Genomic DNA, 22,167 nt, shown 5'->3' with positions numbered 1-22,167 from the left:
TCAATAACAAAAAAAAAAAAAAAAAAAAAATCGGGGTTCCCTTTAAAGCTTCAAAACATTACAGAAAAAAAAATAATTTGGGTTCTAAAATAAAAAAAAAAATACTAAAGGCCTACTGCAGCGTCGGTTCTTGGAACAAAACAAAAAAAATTGATTTCGTAATAGATAACATTATAGATAATGTTTATAACACGAAATAGTTTTCTAAACATGTATAAAAACTACTGGAATCGTCAATTTGATCAGAAACATATACACGAACGCGAATTTGTCTCAAGAACAATTGTTGACTTTTTTTAAACTAAACTTTGACTTCAAAATTCAAGATCGATATAAAGATTTGAGAGTTGAGATTTTGCAGATAGATTCAAAGAAAGATTTCTAACCTTTCTGCATTTTTAGATTTTGAAACTTTATTCGAAATTGAATTAAGAGAAAAAAAAAATTGGAGCGTGCAGAGAAGAAGAAAAAAAAATATCGCTGTGCTCTTTAATCCCATTGGATTTCCTTTTTATTTGATTTGCAATTATACATAATCATGTTGTAATAATAGAGATCGGTTGATAAAAAATAGAGAAAATGTCAACACAGGTTCACGAGTTGGGAGCAGAAAAGAAACAAAAAAAATAATAATAATAGAGATAAAGGATACAGAGGTCACGCGTATAATATAGATCCCTACTGTTTTTTTTTAATTAATAATAATAATATATAATAACAATACTATTAATATCTAATAATATTAATAAAATTAATAATAATGATAAATATAATATTAATGATAATAATAATTGTAAAAATGATAATAATAATAATAATAATACCATACTAATTATGATAATATTAATATTTTATCGATAATAATAATATTAGTAATAATAATCTAATTTATACATCCAATTTCATCTTTATATGATATAAAGTGATATTATGAATACAAATATTGATATTTGACGATACAAATAACATTACTACAACAACTATATTTGTATTTAAATTTAATTTATTAATATCATCTATTATTATGTAATATTTAATAATTATGTAATATGTATTGTAACATATACTGAATATTATATATTTATGCATTTTAATATAAATATATTATAATATTTATTTACATACTAATTATATTATACTTATGTATGTAATTATGAAAAATATAAATGTTTTATATATGTAAGTATTATATATATTTATTAAAATAGTACATTATTTCATCATAGATATATTATAAATTTCTACATATACATAATATAATAATTATGTATAAAATCATATATATATAGTTATATTTATGTATATATGTATACTACCATATATATAAAATCATGTTTTAAATGTTGAGTAGATGATTAATTATGTATATTAAACAATTAACTACAAAGTATAACATTGTACATTTAATATTTTGATAACGTTGGTAAAATATGTTTGAATCATTTATATACAATATACTATATATATTCAAAATGAAAATCTTTAGTTATTAAATGTTATCTTTTATAATAACAAAATTACTTAATAGTTCATTAATACTAATATAATTAGTTTTATATATAATTATTTATATTTACATTCTTAGTTACAATTAAAGGTTCGTGAATCGTCGGAAATAGTTAAAGGTCAAATGTTATCATGAAATAGTTCAAACATAATGAGACTCGGTTTAATAGACTTTGCTTATCGAGTCGAATCATATAAGATTATGTTTAAATTTAGTCGGAAATTCCCGGGTCATCACAATATAGAGGTCAAATACCTCGCTATGAGACCAATAAATAACGTACTGCATTTATAGTAATATGGACGGGTCGTTTCAGTAAGACTTGGTGTTCCCGAGCATCTCCTTAGTGTTAGATGAAGGGCTTCATTAGGCTATATCGTTTGGCCTTGTGGAAGTTGCGGGTAGTGTGTGATCGGTAGAAACTTTCGATAAGACAATAAACCGTAAGTTTTTTTTGGGTAAGTATGACTTTGGGTCATTATTGGGGAGAGATGGGCAATGTCGGACGTATGGAACCCAAAGATCGAGTTTCTAAACCTCGATAGGTTGCGGTGGGAGTTTGCATGACACGACGTCAGGTGCCTTCTTATACCTGCTAGTGTAATGTTCAACTCCGGTGATAGTGTGATCATTTTGTGCTTAGGGTGCCCGTGAGATACCCTTGGAAGCATCGAAGGTTATAATAGTGATCGACGAGTGATAGTAATTCGACGGTTGCAAAAGTTGAAGTTTAAGAGCATTGCGGAAAATACTTCTTATGAAGTGATGGGTGAGCGAAATCTTGTTGCTCTTGAGTGATAGACGGGTAAAGATGACCGGTGAGTCAATGATGCACTTAATGGTCGGTTAGGCCGAAGGTTATGATGAAGTGTTGATATTGCGGTCGGTGCAATTATTGTGTCGGGTTGGTCACTCTTCTCCATGAGAGTGAGCAATTGTTAATAAAGGTTCGCTGCGGGGAAGGTCGGGTGATCTCGACTGAGATGCACGACTGATTAAGCGGAGTGGCGTATGCCTAGGCTTAGAGGCGTACATAGGATTTTGGTAGAGTTCGCTTTGCGAACGATGAAGGGATATTAGTTGTTAATTGTGGTACGAAGGTGAGATGTCCTCGCGTGTACGACATCTCTAGTGATTGTGTATGACGGCTCTAAGAGCCTAAAGTGAATTTACGGTGATTTGGTGTGTATGACCAACGTTGAGGATGGTCATGTGTGTCGTGGAATGACAATTCCGCGGGATGTTATCATCTTGGCAGTGAGAATGTGGAGCTAAATCCTAAGTGGGGGAGTTTTACTGCTGCCTGAGGGAGCTTCGGTGATGTTGATATAAAGAAGTGGCGGAGTGTACCGTGCTAGGCCTCAACAGGAATTCGGAATTTCCTAACGAGGAAGAGTGACGGGTTGTTGATGTCGATTCGAGATCATTCATTATGATTATGAGTTACAATTCCGGAATGTTATGCGTGAAACTCGAATAGTACTGTTGAGGGAGTACGAGTTTGATATTGTGGTGAATACTGTATTTTTCCTGTCGGGAAACATGATCGTGGAAATTGTCAGTGGATTATTCCACTTATGGACGATTGTGAAGCGCAGAGCGTCGGTTCTGATTGTCTCAAATAGAGACACGCGGATGTTGTGTGGTTGCGAGAGTGTGTACCCTAGTGATGTGACCCGTAGGTTGCATGGAAATATCGAGACCATCCCTAACGGACGGTCTAGGTAGGAAGGTTCATCAAAAATAACATTCAAGATAATATTGATCGTGAAGAATGTTAACGTTTTTTTTCATGTTTTGTGAAGTAAAATTTAGCCTGATTTAGAGTTTAGGGTTTAGGGTTTAGTGTTTTGGGTTTAGTCCCTAAACTCTAAACCGTTCGTGTTAAAAACTCAATCTAAATCCTAAATCTAAACCCTATAAACCCTAATATCTAAACCCAGAGGAGGAGACAATAGGGGGGTTTGGGGGTGTGTTGCATCCCCTATGATAGTTTATTAAGTAGTGTAATGTGATTTAATTGTAAATGATTTAAATTGTAGAACTAAATTTCTAATCTGTAGGTGGTTTCTTGAAGAATTTGGTGATGATGATGAGTTATTTGTCAAATTTTCAATTATGCCCTTCCATTAACATTTTATATTTTATTTCAGTCCCACACTTTATTAATATGCAATTTATATCCCAAGTTTAGATCATGCGTATTTTGGTATACACATGAGAGTTGCAATATTTTTTTTTAGCTAATTAATGGAGTAATTTGGATAATAAAAATTTAAAAGAACTTCGAAAACAAAGTACGATTTTCATGGATTTTCTTTTGAAGATAAAGCTTGATGTATATATGTATTTTCAACTATACATACAGAAATATAGTCTTGATTAATATATTCATTTTAAATGCAAGCATTATATACAATGTACACTCTTTACACTATTCAATATATTATGTACAATTTTATCTTTTTTAGATTAACATTATACTCATATAAATGGAGATTTATATCATAAAAATTTGTACATAATTTTGAAATTTGATCTTTTAGTTGGGTCAAAAATATAACTATTTGGTAAGGAGCCTAATATATTTCAAAGCTTTAGGGAGATTCATATGTCTTTTGGATGGAATTGGAGCTGATGTCACTTGGTAGTATTCATAGTTTTATTTTACATAAAAGTAATTTTTTGTGTTCATTTTACTTGGAGAGTATTTTTCAATACACTATATATTGTCAAGCCACCCTTAACATTAAATTCTGGCTTCGCCTCTATCTAAACCCTAATATCTAAAACCTCAACATACGCTCGAAAAACACGATAATTGTTATATATTAATTCTTCGAGCGTTTTTCCGCCAAAATAAAAACATTTATCATAAAGTGTCTTTAATAAATGTTCATATTTCCATCCAATCTATAATGTTTGTGAACAAAGTTTTTTAAAAAACAAAAGAAAAAAAAAGTTTGTTTCCCCTCGCTACACCCCGATTAGTTATTTCCCCCTTGATCATACCAATATATATATATATATATATATATATATATATATATATATATATATATATATATATATATATATATATATATATCATTTGCCAACAAAAATTTATTCTTTAATAACATTAAGAATTAAAAAAAAATATATATTTTTAATAAAAAAACATATAGTTGTGTGGTTTCGGGGATTCTACAGTAAAGGTGCATGAGTGGTGGTCCTTGGTTTGTTTCGGGTGGTTGGCTCCTTGTTTGCGCAACAACTTTCACCTGACATGCCTTTCGAGTTCTGTTTTCAATGCTTTCGGCTCTTTTAACTGAGGCAACAACAAGTGTTAACTTATTGGCGACTTGACTGTCCCGTAGAGCAAAATTAATTTTGAGACTGGCTTTAATACCCAGGGAAATTTGATTCTATCATTTTCATGGCGTTCTTTTTTTTTTTTTTTACCGGAGATCTTCACGGAAGCAATCTTTCTACTCTGAAACATATATATATATATATATATATATATATATATATATATATATATATATATATATATATATATATATATATATATATATATATATATATATATGTGAGAGAGAGAGAGAGAGAGAGAGATGAATTTCACTTCCCGTACGTAGGTGGAGAATTTTTTCTAGACTTGTGGTTAGAGAAAAGACGTATCTTATATTCTAGGGTAGAGGAATACATCTCACCTTCTCCATAACTCGCATATGCAGAATCCGGTATGTTGTTGTTGTAATTATAAATGGAGAAAATATTTATGTTAAATATGATACGTCAGTTCAGAACCCGCAATTTAAGACCGTTATTAGTGGTAATGGAGTGTCACATGAGTTTTTGTTAAGAATAACGGTAATGTTTTTTTTTTAACGGCGAATTTGTACGGTATGTTGTTGTTGTTGTTGTAATTATAAATGGAGTAAATATTTATGTTAAATATGATACGTCAGTTCAGAACCCGCAATTTAAGACCGTTATTAGTGGTAATGGAGTGTCACATGAGTTTTTGTTAAGAATAACGGTAATGTTTTTTTTTTTTTTTTTTTTTTTTGAACAGTGAATTTGTATCAGCGAATCATTTATTTCAACGACTCTCATCATTTGCACCCACACACGCTAGAAGGAAACTCCTACCCGGGTTGCTTGGCAACTAATCGCGGAATCTGGGTTGCTTGACAACTAATCGCAGGAAATTGAAGAAAAAACATTTTGCCCCCAGGAATTGAACCCGGGTTGCTTGGTAATTAATTGTGGGTCCTTCCACACTGAGGCATGATACCATTGAATAACGGTAATGTGATTAGCAAATGATAAATAGAAGAGATAAGGTAAATGAGTGTGAAGGAAGTAGGCCTCGCTTTTTTATTTTATTTTTTATTTATATATTTTTGTTTTATATTAATAAGTAAAATAAATAAATAATGCAATTTTGTATAAATTAAACACGTATAAAATAAACATACAATATTACTAAATTAAACATACAATAATTATAAAATTCTAGAAGTTGAAAAGATATTATGGAGTAAAACCCGAAAAAAGAAAGTGTCGGTCGATTAGACGATTACTCGATTACTCGAATATTTTGTGGAGAACTAGAAAGACGAACCGAACGTATTTTGAACCCCCGAAGTTTGAAGATTTAAAAATGCAAAGTTGTTTTGATTGGAAAATTGATTTTGATTTTGGTTGGACATTTTTTTATAAAAGTGGGTTAGATTGTATAATGGAATGAGGATAAAAAAATTATGGATTTGGTGTGCAAAAATTGTATGAAATGTGTAAGTTTTTATAGATAAAACAAATACTACAACAAATGTGGTTCACACTTATTTAAGGATATTTATACAATGGAAAGTGTGTACAATATTCAAGTTCACACTTAATTAAAATGTGGACAAAATGAGTGCAACAAATTATATTACATTTGTAAATGTAAACTTATAACTCATTAGTTCACACTTTTGAGTAAGAAGATTCTACCTATTTGTTCACACTATTAGTTGTAAAATTTCTACCCATTTGTTTACACTTTTGAGTGAAAAGATTCTAATTATTTGTTCACATTATTATTTGTGAAAATTCTGCATTTAAATGTGAAGCTTTTTACTCACTTGTTCACGCTTTTAAGTGTGGACTTACTTGTTCAATTGAGAATTTTAATATACACTTGTATGTAGGTTTTTAACACTAATGAATGCAAAAATATAAAAGATTAAAATATAATAGGAGTAACCATAGATAGATTCAAGCAAATTATTTAAAATAAAAGAATTTTACATATGCTTGCTTTTCTATTACATATCAAAAGTAACATATATCTCCTGCTCGCTCCTACTTGAGTTCCGTTACAGCTCCATATTCAAAAACAGAAGTATTCCCAACATAAATCACACCTACAATCAACATCACAAAGAATTCAGATAATAATCACTTTCAACAACAACTAACATCTAAAATACAACATAAACAAAATATAAAACTGTATTTAATTTGTCAAACTACCTATCTTCTTTTGTACACCAGTTAACTTTGTAACACCACCAAGGTTAAATCCTTGAAGGGATACAACTTTTCAAACAATTTGTCATGACACCAAGTCATAATCTAAAACTGTATTTAATCACAGGTAAGGTAAGGAAGGTACAACAGGCCCATCTAAATCTGATACCAAGGTAACAAAACACCACTTACAAATGCATACTCACTCTTGCTGAAGCAACACTCACTAATCACTATAAGTAGTACCTAAGGATGTAAACATGTAGTTTATAAACAGTACTCAAACATGTAAGCATGTTAGTTTGTAGTACAAAAAACAAGCATAAATCTAGTACCTAAGCATGTAACTTTGTCAACAATCCGAAACATATCCAACAAAAAACCCAAAAAAAACTATGCAAACAGAGGTCTCAAGATCAAATCTCAATAGTGGCATGTCTAAAATTCTCACATTTCTCAACACTATTCGTTTACTATTGACTATAAGCGTCCAGCTCCCTTGAAGATACCTGAAAGAGAGAAGATATCATTCTCTGACCAAGAAGCAAGAAGCAAAAAGAAATACTTAAAATTCAAACCTGTGCTGCATACATTAGTGTAAAGAGATATATTTTCACTTCAGCAATAGGAATCTTGAAATACTCTTCGAAATAATTGGAGCTCTCCTCTAAAATCATCAATAGTATGCTGCATACACGTCATTTGTTTGTCTTGAGACTCGATTTTCTGATTTTGAAACTCTATTCGCTTGTTCTGAGATTCCATTTGTTGTCTTTGAGATTCGAGTTGCACTAATAATGTTCCAACGTTAAAATTTGTAGAGCTTTCTCCTCTAATTCTTCTTAGGTCGTAACTAAGATCCGTTACTTGTGATTTTGTTACTCCTTTACCGTGAAATCGAGCCCTTCCAGGCTTATCTGGACCGATAAGCTCCATTACAACTTCTCTCTCAATTGTTGACCTCTTGTGAGAATCAACACTCTCTGACTCATCAAGGTTTAAAATCTTTTTCTTCACTTCCTTATTTGCCATATCCTAACATAAAGTCAACCCATTTGGGTAATTCAAGAAACCAATCATTAATGTTTATAAGCTAAGCTACTGTCAATATTTTAAAATTCTGCATAAAGAGAAAACGGTAAGATAAAAAGTAAATAATGACAAACACATTTAGGATAAATGAAACTTGCACCTAACCTGTGAGCCATGTAGTGACCCGTCCTAATTCACCTGGACGAAGTTTTCAACAGATGGTCTCATCACGAGGTTCTGACCTCTATATGCCATGATCGACTCCATATAATATCTTTAAAATGAGCAAATGCACAGCGGAAGATTTCCGACTAGAAATGATAAGCAAAACTTTTGACATACAGACACGGTCGAAGTCCAGACTCATTAATGCATCTAAACAACTATCAGTTAGACACACTAATGCAAGACCTGGTTCGCTAAGACCACCGCTCTGATACCACCTGTAGTGACCCGTCCTAATCTACCTGGACGAAGTTTTCAACAGATGATCCCATTACGAGGTTCTGACCTCTATATGCCATGAACGACTCCATAATATCTTTAAAATGAGCAAATGTACAGCGGAAGATTTCTTTCATACCTGAGAATAAACATGTTTTAAAAGTATCAACCAAAAGGTTGGTGAGTTCATAGGTTTATCATAAGCAATAAAATTCATCATTTTGATAGACCACAAGATTTAAATACAGTACACCTATCTCGTGTACGAAACCATTTTTCATAAATCTTAATAACCGTACACATATCTCGTGTACAAAATAACATACACATAACTTGTGTATAAAATCATTCTCTCGATACTTAACATTCGCTTTTCTTTGCTTGCCTTGGTAACCGACCTTAACATATAATGCGCATCAATAATATCCCCAAAACAGAACATCTCGTCTGTATAAATATATAAACCTCGAAGTACTAAACACCACGCCCACTAGCTCTTCCGTCTAGTGAACATTCTGGGTGGGAGTGTTAAACCCGGTAGCTACCTTTAGGATTCACGTGAATTAAGGCCATACCCGATTCCAATTCTTAGGTTACCAAGCAATAATAATCAGGAAAAATATTCACAACAATTAGTGACAATTATAACGTCCAACTAATTCAATAATAATCCACAGAACTTCTGTCTGCATAATAATTCATTCGAGGAATGTTTTGCTTGTGTCTATCTCGTCAAACATTTATAAAAGCATTTCATGTATTAGCACTTCAAAATAAATTTCAAAAGCATTTAATAAAGCAGTTATAAAAACAGCGCATGTATTCTCAGTCCCAAAAATGTAAAGAGTAAAAAGGAGCAAATGAACTCACCATAATTTATTTTGTAGCAAAAATACATATGACAATATTGATCAATGCAGGGTTGGCCTTGGATTCACGAACCTATATCATTCATATATGTATTAAAACATATACTTGTGATCGAATATATATATATATATATATATATATATATATATATATATATATATATATATATATATATATATATATATATATATATATATATATATATATAAATTTATTAATTATATCCTTTTTATATTAATAACATATATATGTTTCTTATATATTCATTTTGTATATGAAAATATTGATTTTAGTTATGTTATATGTATTAAATATATTTTATATATGTTATTTGTTTGTTACTAATAGTAATTATAATGGTACAAAAGTTATATATAAAACATATTTAATACATATAACATAACTAAAATCAATATTTTCATATACAAAATGAATATATAAGAAACATATATATGTTATTAATATAAAAAGGATATAATTAATAAATTTATATATATATATATATATATATATATATATATATATATATATATATATATATATATATATATATATATATATATTTATTCGATCACAAGTATATGTTTTAATACATATTTGAATGATATAGGTTCGTAAATCCAAGGCCAACCCTGCATTGATCAATATTGTCATATGTATTTTTACTACAAAATACATTATGGTGAGTTCATTTGCTCCCTTTTACTCTTTACATTTTTGGGACTGAGAATACATGCGCTGTTTTTATAACTGCTTTATTAAATGCTTTTGAAATTTATTTTGAACTGCGAATACATGAAATGCTATTATAAATGTTTGACGAGATAGACACAAGCAAAACATTTCTCGAATGAATTATTATGCAGACAGAAGTTCTGTGGATTATTATTGAATTAGTTGGACGTTATAATTGCCACTAATTGTTGTGAATATTTTCCCTGATTATTATTGCTTGGTAACCTAAGAATTAGAATCGGGTATGGCCCTAATTCACGCGAATTCTAAAGGTAGCTACCGGGTATAACACCCCCACCCAGAATGTTCACTAGACGGAAGAGCTAGTGGGCGTGGTGTTTAGTACTTCGAGGTTGTAACGACCCAACCCGTTAACCATCCGAAAACGTGCCACAAAAAAAAAATTCTGAAACAGTTGATCTGGACGGCGTCCAAAAGCTTGGACGGCGTCCAGCTCTTAAGACTGGGACGGCGTCCAGACATCTGGGACGGCGTCCAGATGTACTAAAACATTCTGATCAGTTTTTCGAACTCACGCGGGCGAAAACCCGCTTCCCGACACTTTTAAACCAAGATACTTTCACAATATATTACAATAGTTTAAACTAAGAGTTTTTCACAATAAAAACCGAGTTTTACGACACCGGGCCCACATCGACCCAAAATACCATAAGTGACTATTTCGACCCATTAGTTTATACAAAAACATAGACCGAGCATGGGATTGGGGACACGCTACCCAATCCTAATCAAATCCAAAAGCAAGTCTTCTAAAGCAACTACGCTAGCCCACTAGTCCCCGCGCTTACCCGAGCCACCGCATCCGTGCAATCTATAAAAATGTAAACAACGAGAGGGTAATCTAACGCTTAGTGAATGATAATATACTACATACATATATATGTATAAAATAGACACGCCACACAAATATCAAATACCGCATACCAAAGCATCCAAGTATAAGGCAAGCTAAGCTAAGCATACCGTAGTCACTAAACAACAAGCTATAGATACATCAACAAATATAAGTTCACCAACGACGATGTGAACAACGCCAAGAAGCTACACCCGGAGGGTTAGCTACATCACGACAATAAAACAATATATATATATATATATATGTATAACAATATATAAACGAATAAGGTTAACCCCTTAACCCATTACCGAATACCAAACACCACAATGAAGATTGGCCGAACAACCCGAGCCTTAGTGAATTCGCACAACCCGATATTCACTTCTTCACCAATTCAACAACCGAGGTTGGCCGAACTACCCGAGCCTTAGTGAATTCGCACCACCCTAGATTCACTACCTCATCACAAGATGACCGAACAACCCGAGTCATCATGAATCCGCACTACCCGAGATTCACTTCTCAACATCAAACCCACGGTCACGGGATTATAAAATCCACCACATCAGGGTTATCCACATCACAACAATATCAACCCTTCGCCTTTGGGGTTATAACATCCAAATCACAACCACGTGTGATAACGTACACACAACGTGTACCTCGCCAAAGGTAAACAACCAAAACGCACAACCGTGCCAATTGGACCTATACACAAGTCCATCAAATCCACCTATATGTGAAGTGAGCTCTATAACCGAGAACCACTTCACCCGACCCGCACCCATCCTACACATACATATGCACATAGGATATTAACACTCACCTAGTCGTCTTGATGAATGCTTCCAAGTAAACCGCAACGCGCCAAATGGAAAGTACCTATTCCATTATCACAAACACAACAACACAATTAGGGTTGACTTACAAACCAACCCAATTGATACCTAGTGCAAATTCGACCCATTTGCACTTCCAAGCACGAAACGCGCCCAAACTAACCAATAATCACCAACACGAGTGAAAATGGTTCTAACACGCCAATTAAACCCGAACACAAGTGTTAAACACGTGTCATACCCATTTTGACACCAAAACCCTAATTTTGACCCATTTCAAAATTAGTTAGCCAAACTCACCCAAAAGAGTTTCAACACTTCCATAATCACTAAACCTAGTGATTAAACTCAAGATCAAACCCTAATCAAGGCTAAAACGTCAACCAACCCAAAACCCGCCAAGTGACAAGATTAACAAGTCACCATGAACCTACTTCATCATCTAAAAGGGTTTCACAACAATCTAGCTCAAAACCCTAACTTGAACATCAAATCTAACAAATGAAATTCGGAGTTTGAGCTTACCAATACCACCACAACGTAGCTAGGAGCGAGATGAACAACTTTAGAACCCGAGCTTTTGCGAGAATCCGACTCCTTCTTCTCCAAATCCACCTCTCTCTCTAGAACTTCTCCTCTCTCTCTAAATAATGTTGGGAGTGTTTGTGAAGATGAAATATGATCCACAAATGACCAAGGAACCAGCCTTGAAGGCTCCAAACCGGCATCTAAGTGATTTTACCATTTTACCCCTTTTAAAATAATTAAAACAGTTGGCTCGACAGACCGTTTGGACGGCGTCCCAAACTTTGGATGGCGTCCCACCTTTTGTTGCTGGACGGCGTCCCCCCTATCGGGACGGCGTCCCACCTTTTGTTGCTGGACGGCGTCCCCCCTATCGGGACGGCGTCCCGACCTACTGCAAAATCAGAAACAAAAACAGGGTGTTACAACTCTCCCCCACTTAGAATCGATCACGTCCTCGTGATCCTCGTCACTTAACGAAACGGACCACACTCCACGGTCCTCAACATAAGTCCCAATCCGACTTTCCTAGTCAACTCTTCCCAAGGAATCACCTTTAACAACTAGAATCGTCTCCCGCAATTTATCAAACCCACTATCCGAGCACTAAAACCATGCTCACTCCCTATCATCGGGAAAACTCAACCAATCTCGGACCGAGATATCAACCCTTCAGCGTACCGTTACATGTACAATGCTAGAAGTAACCAAGTCAACCTAAGGTCAACAACACGAAACGATGGAGACCGAACCAAACGAATCCTTACGGATAACACCAATCACTAAACATCCCTTGTAGTGCGCAATACGACCCATACGCAACTACCGTAACATCATAACAAACGGTTAAAACCGATAGCGCCCAAAACGACTATGGCAATGCTAATCCAAAGGTGTACCAAAATCGACAATTCGTCACACCTGTAACAACATGTGAGCGAAGCATGGCTATCGCATCACTAATCCTACAACATGGTTCTCACGACCCCACCATCGGTGTATAAATCAACCGATAGTTCACACAACATGGTCCTTACTTCCCCACCATTGGTGCATAAAACAACCAATAGATCAAACCAAACGTCCTTACGACCCCACCATTGGCGTATAAAACAACCGATAGATCACACCTCAACATGGCCGAAACAACCCGAGCCTGAACACATATGGAGGATGGTCGAAACAACCCGAACCTTAGTGAATTCGCACAACCCGAAATTCACCTACCCAATCCATATATCTCACAACGAAATGACCGCACAACCCGAGTCATCGTGAATACGCACAACCCGATATTCACTACCACCGCCACATAGTATAACCGAGGAGGGCCGTACAACCCGAGCCTTAGTGAATCCGAACTACCCGACATTCACTACCTCAAACTATGAGTCCAACCAACAGGGACAATCGTACTACCCTAAATATTGTGAATACGAACAACCCGATATTCACGTCCCGCAACACAACTCAGGAATGGTACTCGCATTTCCCGATAATGTTACACCATACGACATAACACTACTCCCTTGATGAAGTCAGCGGACCCCAAAGATCATGCTTCACCAATCAACAACCATGATGAAGTCAGCGGACCCTAAAGGTCATGCTTCACCAATCTCAATACCGGATGAAGTCAGCGGACTCCGAAAGTCATGCTTCACCGATATAACACCTCGCTCATGATGAAGTCAGCGGACCCCGAAAGTCATGCTCCACCAATCACGTACTACCATAATGAAGTCAGCGGACCTCGAAGGTCATGCTTCATCAATCAACGCCCTTTTGGCCTCGAACAACGAGTAGCGTAACATCGCGCTCTGCTACGCCATAGTGAATCCTAACGGATACCACTAACCATTCACACACTCGAGCAAGAACCACCTATATCAAACATAGGCACAAGACAATAATTCTCTAGAAGAGAATCCGACACACACCTCCCTTAACCGAAGGATTTCACCTTGCTCACCAAACACGTCCATTATCTCTCAACGAGATTTACCACATTACCACCTCGGTGATAATTCAAATCCAAACCATAAGTACAATTTATCCGAAATTGTAATCTACCACAAATCGACCAAACTAGGTCCCAACACCATTTTCGGATCTTACTAAAACGTCATCCGAAATCTCACACTAAAACTTCCTCGGGCGGGAGTGTAACTCCCCCACTTGGAACTACATCACATAACCGCATCTCTTACAACCGTACCATGCTACCAAAGGTAGACTTTACCAATAATTGGGCTCTCACGACCCATCACCACATCTTGCTCCAACCGAGAGCACACGAAGGATTTAAATCAATCCTCAAACACTTCGAACGAAAAGTGTACTACAATTACACAAACAACACCCTCGCAATCATCCAATTGCTCTAGTTTGTCAATTTCCACCTAGTCACTCATGTACCTAAGGGTTTCACTTCGGTACCCTAAGTACAATGTAACCGCAACACAATCGGAGTTGAACACCACGCTAGTAGGTATAAAAGAGGCACCTAATGTCGCGTCATATAAACTCCATTACCAACATACATCGAGATTCAAAACACTCGATTTCAAGGGTTCCAACCACCCGACGAACCTCATAGTTCATCAACTTCCACATACAAGCGAACACGCTCTTAACAATCGAACACCAAAATCCATTTCCATGGCTTGGTAGAAATATTTCCCAAATACTAAGGAATGCTTGGTTACACCAAGTCTTACGCCCTTCGTCCAAAACAATCATTACCATAGGGTACTTCCATTAGGAACGTCACCGTTAACAATAACATGCACAACACAATGCAATAACAATTCCGAACTTAAACGCCACATAAATAAATATTCAAATGACATATTTATTAAAATGAAACGTACCTCAACGTCTCCTTGCGGCATTCGCCGCCAACTCGGGACAATCCGGCTTGCGATGCCCCTCCTTATGACAATAGTAGCACATCCCATCATCACTTCTCGGCATTGTGCACTCCCACAATTTGTGGCCCCTAATACCACAATTGAAACATCTAGGTGCACGAGAATCCACCGTGCCTTTTCCCACATTACCCGTACTCGCACTTGCGCCCTTATTTTTCTTACCCGGGGCGCCGTACGAATCAACCCTCCTCTTACTTGAAGGTTCACACATCTTTGATCGCGTATACGACTCGAAACCTCTAGCCAAGTTGAATAATTCCGCAAACGATTTCGCTTGACCCCGACTAATTTTACTTTTCAAGTCATCATTCATGGTCCGATAGAAATCCCCCATTAACAAACGATCATTCCCCAAATACTCCGGGCAAAAACGAGCATTCGCCATAAAGGTCGTCTTGAGAGTATTCAAATCCATAGATCCTTGCCGCAAATTTCTCAACTCATTACGCAATTCCCACAAATCGGTCGAAGTCCGGAACTCCTCGAAGAATTCCTCCTTAAACTCGTTCCACGATAAGACCATAAACGTTTCGCCACCGACAAGATCGATCTTACCATCCAACCAATCCCTTGCCCTGCCCCGCAACAGACTAGTAGCGAGTCTCGTCTTTTTCTCGGGAGGGCAATCAATAGTACGAAAACACCCTTCGACATCCGAAATCCAAGTTGTGCTTACCAAAGGATCTGGTTTCCCGTCATACATCGGGGGTTTAGTCCTCATGAAGCTCTTAAGACAACGCTCCATTTCACTACTACCCCGAAATTCGGAATACTTCCTATCCATTCTTTCTTCCAACGCACCCATTTGCTCCGCAACGGCGGCCGCAACTCTAGTATTAAACTCCTCGTCATTCGTCTCGATCTCGTTTCGCGTCGCCATTCTAAAGAATGCAAAACGATTAGTCCATGAACGTATAAAACCATACGAACCACACTGCCCCATCTTGCTAAACACTCGTCGTACATCACTTGTTAGACACGATTTGCACCCGTAATAAGGTTTGCAAGTCCTTATTACGCACACACGTCGTCTCAACTCGTTAGTACAATGACCGCCTCGCTCGATGATATAACCAACACAACCAAAATTCTACGCGGTACAAACACACGCGAGAATTATTACCACAACACAAATAATATATTAATAATATCCGCATTACCAATATAAACGTTAGTCAACCTATAAACAAGGCACTAACTAAACCCATTCCGACCCGTAATCCTACAAGTCCCGCAACAAAATAGCACACACAAAAGTCTAAGTCTAGGCACCTATCTCAAGTCACCTAAATCCCTTAGACCATGCTCTGATACCACTTGTAACGACCCAACCCGTTAACCATCCGAAAACGTGCCACAAATTTTTTTTTTCTGAAACAGTTGATCTGGACGGCGTCCAAAAGCTTGGACGGCGTCCAGCTCTTAAGACTGGGACGGCGTCCAGACATCTGGGACGGCGTCCAGATGTACTAAAACATTCTGATAAGTTTTTCGAACTCACGCGGGCGAAAACCCGCTTCCCGACACTTTTAAACCAAGACACTTTCACAATATATTACAATAGTTTAAACTAAGAGTTTTTCACAATAAAAACCGAGTTTTACGACACCGGGCCCACATCGACCCAAAATACCATAAGTGACTATTTCGACCCATTAGTTTATACAAAAACATAGACCGAGCATGGGATTGGGGACACGCTACCCAATCCTAATCAAATCCAAAAGCAAGTCTTCTAAAGCAGCTACGCAAGCCCACTAGTCCCCGCGCTTACCCGAGCCACCGCATCCGTGCAATCTATAAAAATGTAAACAACGAGAGGGTAAGCTAACGCTTAGTGAATGATAATATACTACATACATATATATGTATAAAATAGACACGCCACACAAATATCAAATACCGCATACCAAAGCATCCAAGTATAAGGCAAGCTAAGCTAAGCATACCGTAGTCACTAAGCAACAAGCTATAGATACATCAACAAATATAAGTTCACCAACGACGATGTGAACAACGCCAAGAAGCTACACCCGGAGGGTTAGCTACATCACGACAATAAAACAATATATATATATGTATAACAATATATAAACGAATAAGGTTAACCCCTTAACCCATTACCGAATACCAAACACCACAATGAAGATTGGCCGAACAACCCGAGCCTTAGTGAATTCGCACAACCCGATATTCACTTCTTCACCAATTCAACAACCGAGGTTGGCCGAACTACCCGAGCCTTAGTGAATTCGCACCACCCGAGATTCACTACCTCCTCACAAGATGACCGAACAACCCGAGTCATCATGAATCCGCACTACCCGAGATTCACTTCTCAACATCAAACCCACGGTCACGGGATTATAAAATCCACCACATCGGGGTTATCCACATCACAACAATATCAACCCTTCGCCTTTGGGGTTATAACATCCAAATCACAACCACGTGTGATAACGTACACACAACGTGTATCTCGCCAAAGGTAAACAACCAAAACGCACAACCGTGCCAATTGGACCTATACACAAGTCCATCAAATCCACCTATATGTGAAGTGAGCTCTATAACCGAGAACCACTTCACCCGACCCGCACCCATCCTACACATACATATGCACATAGGATATTAACACTCATCTAGTCGTCTTGATGAATGCTTCCAAGTAAACCGCAACGCGCCAAATGGAAAGTACCTATTCCATTATCACAAACACAACAACACAATTAGGGTTGACTTACAAACCAACCCAATTGACACCTAGTGCAAATTCGACCCATTTGCACTTCCAAGCACGAAACGCGCCCAAACTAACCAATAATCACCAACACGAGTGAAAATGGTCCTAACACGCCAATTAAACCCGAACACAAGTGTTAAACACGTGTCATACCCATTTTGACACCAAAACCCTAATTTTGACCCATTTCAAAATTAGTTAGCCAAACTCACCCAAAAGAGTTTCAACACTTCCATAATCACTAAACCTAGTGATTAAACTCAAGATCAAACCCTAATCAAGGCTAAAACGTCAACCAACCCAAAACCCGCTAAGTGACAAGATTAACAAGTCACCATGAACCTACTTCATCATCTAAAAGGGTTTCACAACAATCTAGCTCAAAACCCTAACTTGAACATCAAATCTAACAAATGAAATTCGGAGTTTGAGCTTACCAATACCACCACAACTTAGCTAGGAGCGAGATGAACAACTTTAGAACCCGAGCTTTTGCGAGAATCCGACTCCTTCTTCTCCAAATCCACCTCTCTCTCTCTAGAACTTCTCCTCTCTCTCTAAATAATGTTGGGAGTGTTTGTGAAGATGAAATATGATCCACAAATGACCAAGGAACCAGCCTTGAAGGCTCCAAACCGGCATCTAAGTGATTTTACCATTTTACCCCTTTTAAAATAATTAAAACAGCTGGCTCGACAGACCGTTTGGATGGCGTCCCAAACTTTGGACGGCGTCCCACCTTTTGTTGCTGGACGGCGTCCCCCCTATCGGGACGGCGTCCCACCTTTTGTTGCTGGACGGCGTCCCCCCTATCGGGACGGCGTCCCGACCTACTGCAAAATCAGAAACAAAAACAGGGTGTTACAGAGGTTTATATATTTATACAGACGAGATGTTCTGTTTTGGGGATATTATTGATGTGCATTATATGTTAAGGTCGGTTACTAAGCCAAGCAAAGAAAAGCGAATGTTATGTATCAAGAGAATGATTTTATACACAGGTTATGTGTATGTTATTTTGTACACGAGATATGTGTACGGTTATTAAGATTTATGAAAAATGGTTTCGTACACGAGATAGGTGTACTGTATTTAAATCTTGTGGTCTATCAAAATGATGAATTTTATTGCTTATGATAAACCTATGAACTCACCAACCTTTTGGTTGACACTTTTAAAACATGTTTATTCTCAGGTATGAAAGAAATCTTCCGCTGTGCATTTGCTCATTTTAAAGATATTATATGGAGTCGTTCATGGCATATAGAGGTCAGAACCACGTAATGAGACCATTTGTTGAAAACTTCGTCCAGGTGGATTAGGACGGGTCACTACAAGCCAGACACATCAGGTCTGACCCATAACCCGTAACCTTTAAACAATAATCTGATGGGTCTGTTTTATTCCATCAGGTCTGACCCAAATGGGTCTGTTTTGAAATTGAACTTTGGGTCTGTTCTATACCATCAGGTCTGACCCAGGAGAATGGGTATGTTTTGCACCTGACCTGTGAGTCTGTTTAATACCAAAACCATCAGGTTTCTGACCCATAACCCATGACATTTAAACAATATTCAACTTTTGGTAACTCATATTGTTAGTGGAATTCAAGAAAGTTCAAACATACCATGAAATCTTTAGATATGTCTTCAACATATGTTCCTTCTTTAGTTTTGTAAGCAATATCAAAAAACTCAAAGGGGCAGGGTTCTCTACTGTTTTTCAACATCTGTAAATTAAAGACACAAGATCATAAATCAAAGCAAAACATCTTAGTAAAAGTTTAATGTTAAAACATGTTAATTTTGTTAGCAATATCATTTGTAAGTCATCAATAGTCCCTAAAATTAGTAAAACTCACAAATTCGTGTCTTATTCGAGCATGGCTACGAGCACCAGTTGTATGAGTATGAAGTTTCTCGCCTCTTGCCTTTTTCCCTTGTTCAGAAAATTTCTGCATTTCAGAAACAAAATTAGTAAAAGTGTAATGTTAAAACATGTTACGTATAGTGGAAAATTCACTTTATACCTTTAACTCGGATGGTCTAAGATAATCCTTATATTTGTTCCACTGGTATTCAATAATGTTGGGAGGTATGTATACCAAGTCAAGCCCTTCAAGAATTTGCTCTTCAGTGTAATGTATCTCTTGTGCATGATCAATCCCGATATTATCAGCATCTCTTAGTTTCAATTTCTCTATGACTGACTTGAACAACTTATCTTTCACTTTATACTTTCGAGCCCTATATTTATCACCGAGTATTAAAAACATAACTCTATCAACATTCTCTCTCTCGGGTAATGAGAATTTCCCCTGCCAAAAATATTACCACAACCCTCTTTAACTAAATATCAGCAATTAATATAATTAACATGTCACTGAATATAAAACCAACTTTTCTTAAATAAAAATCTTACCCGAATGTCTTCCATAAGCAAAGCACCACATAACCTTTTAACTTCACGCCAATCTTTAGCCTCAATAGGGCAAAACCGTTGTTTTTTTAAAAGTTTTCCCATGTATCTAGTGTATAGTGACCCTGCTGGCCTAATTGGCTGATCAAATCCATTAAGATGAACCAACACCTTTTCACCCGTTTTTTAGCTTAACTACATCTTTTGTCGTCATAGTTTGTTTCCTAATAATATTCCCGTTCTTATCTACAAAATTTCAGGTCACTATTAACTTTCATATTACAAAATCGAAGAAAGTTGTAAGCAAAAAAAAAAAAAAATAAACAAAAAATAAAAAATTAGAACTTACCTATTATTTCAACCTTCTTGTCCTCATGTTCATCATATTGATCACTTTCCGCATTCAAAGTAGACTCAAAAGATGTTCTTCCGGATAATGAAGAACCCTCCTTTGAAACGACATCAGGCATTTCTTGAAAAGGTCGTGAGGTGTGGTCATGGTTAGGTGTTGATGATGACGAGTTATCATGAACAGAAGCAAGAAAAGGTCGGAATGGTGTACTAGTCGATGACAGTTGTTGGCTAAAAGGTCGAAAAGGTGTTCTGGACAAGGGATTGGATCGAAACTGCTGTTTTTCATGTTTGTGCAAACTACTTCTAGACCCGAACATCTTCTATCTTCTAACTATTATCTTATCTGTTAATAGCACATAAAAACTGTTATACATCAGTAACTTGTTAATTGTATATATCACATATATCACTAAAAACATTACAAATGCACAGTTCATGTGTATATATGGAAGACAAAAACAAACCTTTGATCTTAAAATGATGTTAGTCTGTTAGGACTTATTGCGAAGAACCCGAGGAGATTGATGAATATACTAAATGGAAGACAAGATTGCACCCTTAGTCCTCGTGACACATGCTAGTTATATGAGATCATTGAGTGTTCCCACCACAAGGTAGCTTTCTTGTTACTGATCATCTGTGTCAATGTCTGTCCGATACAACCTAGGGACCTCATTAAGATCATCAAGAGCTGGAAGATCATAAGGTACGCATTGGGTATACATCTCATCCTCACCATCATCTTCGTATATATTGCTCCCCATTTCATACGTATCTCTTGGTTTGGGCATGCATGAATTTTTTGATAACCAAGCCCTAATTCATTAGTCAATTTCTTAGCTTCATTAGGAGTTGACGGTAGTGATGTCAAATGAGGAAATGCATCTCTTAGAAGCTCTAACAACATCTCAAAAGACTTATTAGATATGCCACCGATACACTTGATATGATATAAGTGTAGAGTGAATGACAAATTAGAATACTTGCAACCTGGATATAGTTCTTTATCACATTCCTCTAATAACTTCTTATATCGAGTGTATTGAACACTATCATCGCATTGTTGTGAGTTTGAGTCACTATCATCTCTTTGTTGTGAGTTTGGGTCACTATCATCTCTTTGTTGTGAGTTTGGGTCATTATCATCAAATTGTTGTGAGTTCGGGTCAACACTAGTAGATTCGTTGACATCCTTTTCAGTTCTTGATTCGTTTACTTCTTCAAGATTCAAATGAAAAGAGTTTACACCTATAGCATCTCAAATTAGGCCTATTATGTCATCCTCAACACATAAAGTTTCTTGAATACTAGTAGAACAAGATAGCGATGAATGTGTATAATTCTCTCCATGTAACGTCCAAGTTGTGTAGCTAGGTAAAAACCCGTAACTCAATATATGC

General features: G+C 36.3%; 1 protein-coding gene across 1 annotated transcript; it reads right to left on the bottom strand.

The window, feature by feature from the left end:
* Positions 1 to 7,623: 7,623 nt before the first annotated feature.
* LOC139841086 (uncharacterized) lies at positions 7,624 to 20,641 on the bottom strand. Its single transcript, XM_071831319.1, has 5 exons — positions 20,417 to 20,641; positions 20,025 to 20,312; positions 19,857 to 19,949; positions 19,623 to 19,724; positions 7,624 to 8,050 (listed from the first exon to the last, which is right to left on the bottom strand). The coding sequence occupies exons 1-5, from the start codon at positions 20,516 to 20,518 to the stop codon at positions 7,634 to 7,636; spliced, it is 1,002 nt and encodes a 333-aa protein (XP_071687420.1). The 5' UTR covers positions 20,519 to 20,641; the 3' UTR covers positions 7,624 to 7,633.
* Between the last annotated feature and the right edge of the window lie 1,526 nt (positions 20,642 to 22,167).

The sequence above is a fragment of the Rutidosis leptorrhynchoides genome, chromosome 4, assembly GCF_046630445.1.
Source record: "Rutidosis leptorrhynchoides isolate AG116_Rl617_1_P2 chromosome 4, CSIRO_AGI_Rlap_v1, whole genome shotgun sequence".
NCBI lineage: Eukaryota > Viridiplantae > Streptophyta > Magnoliopsida > Asterales > Asteraceae > Rutidosis > Rutidosis leptorrhynchoides.
Note: the sequence above shows the minus strand (reverse complement) of the source record. Positions and strands in the feature narration are given on the sequence as shown.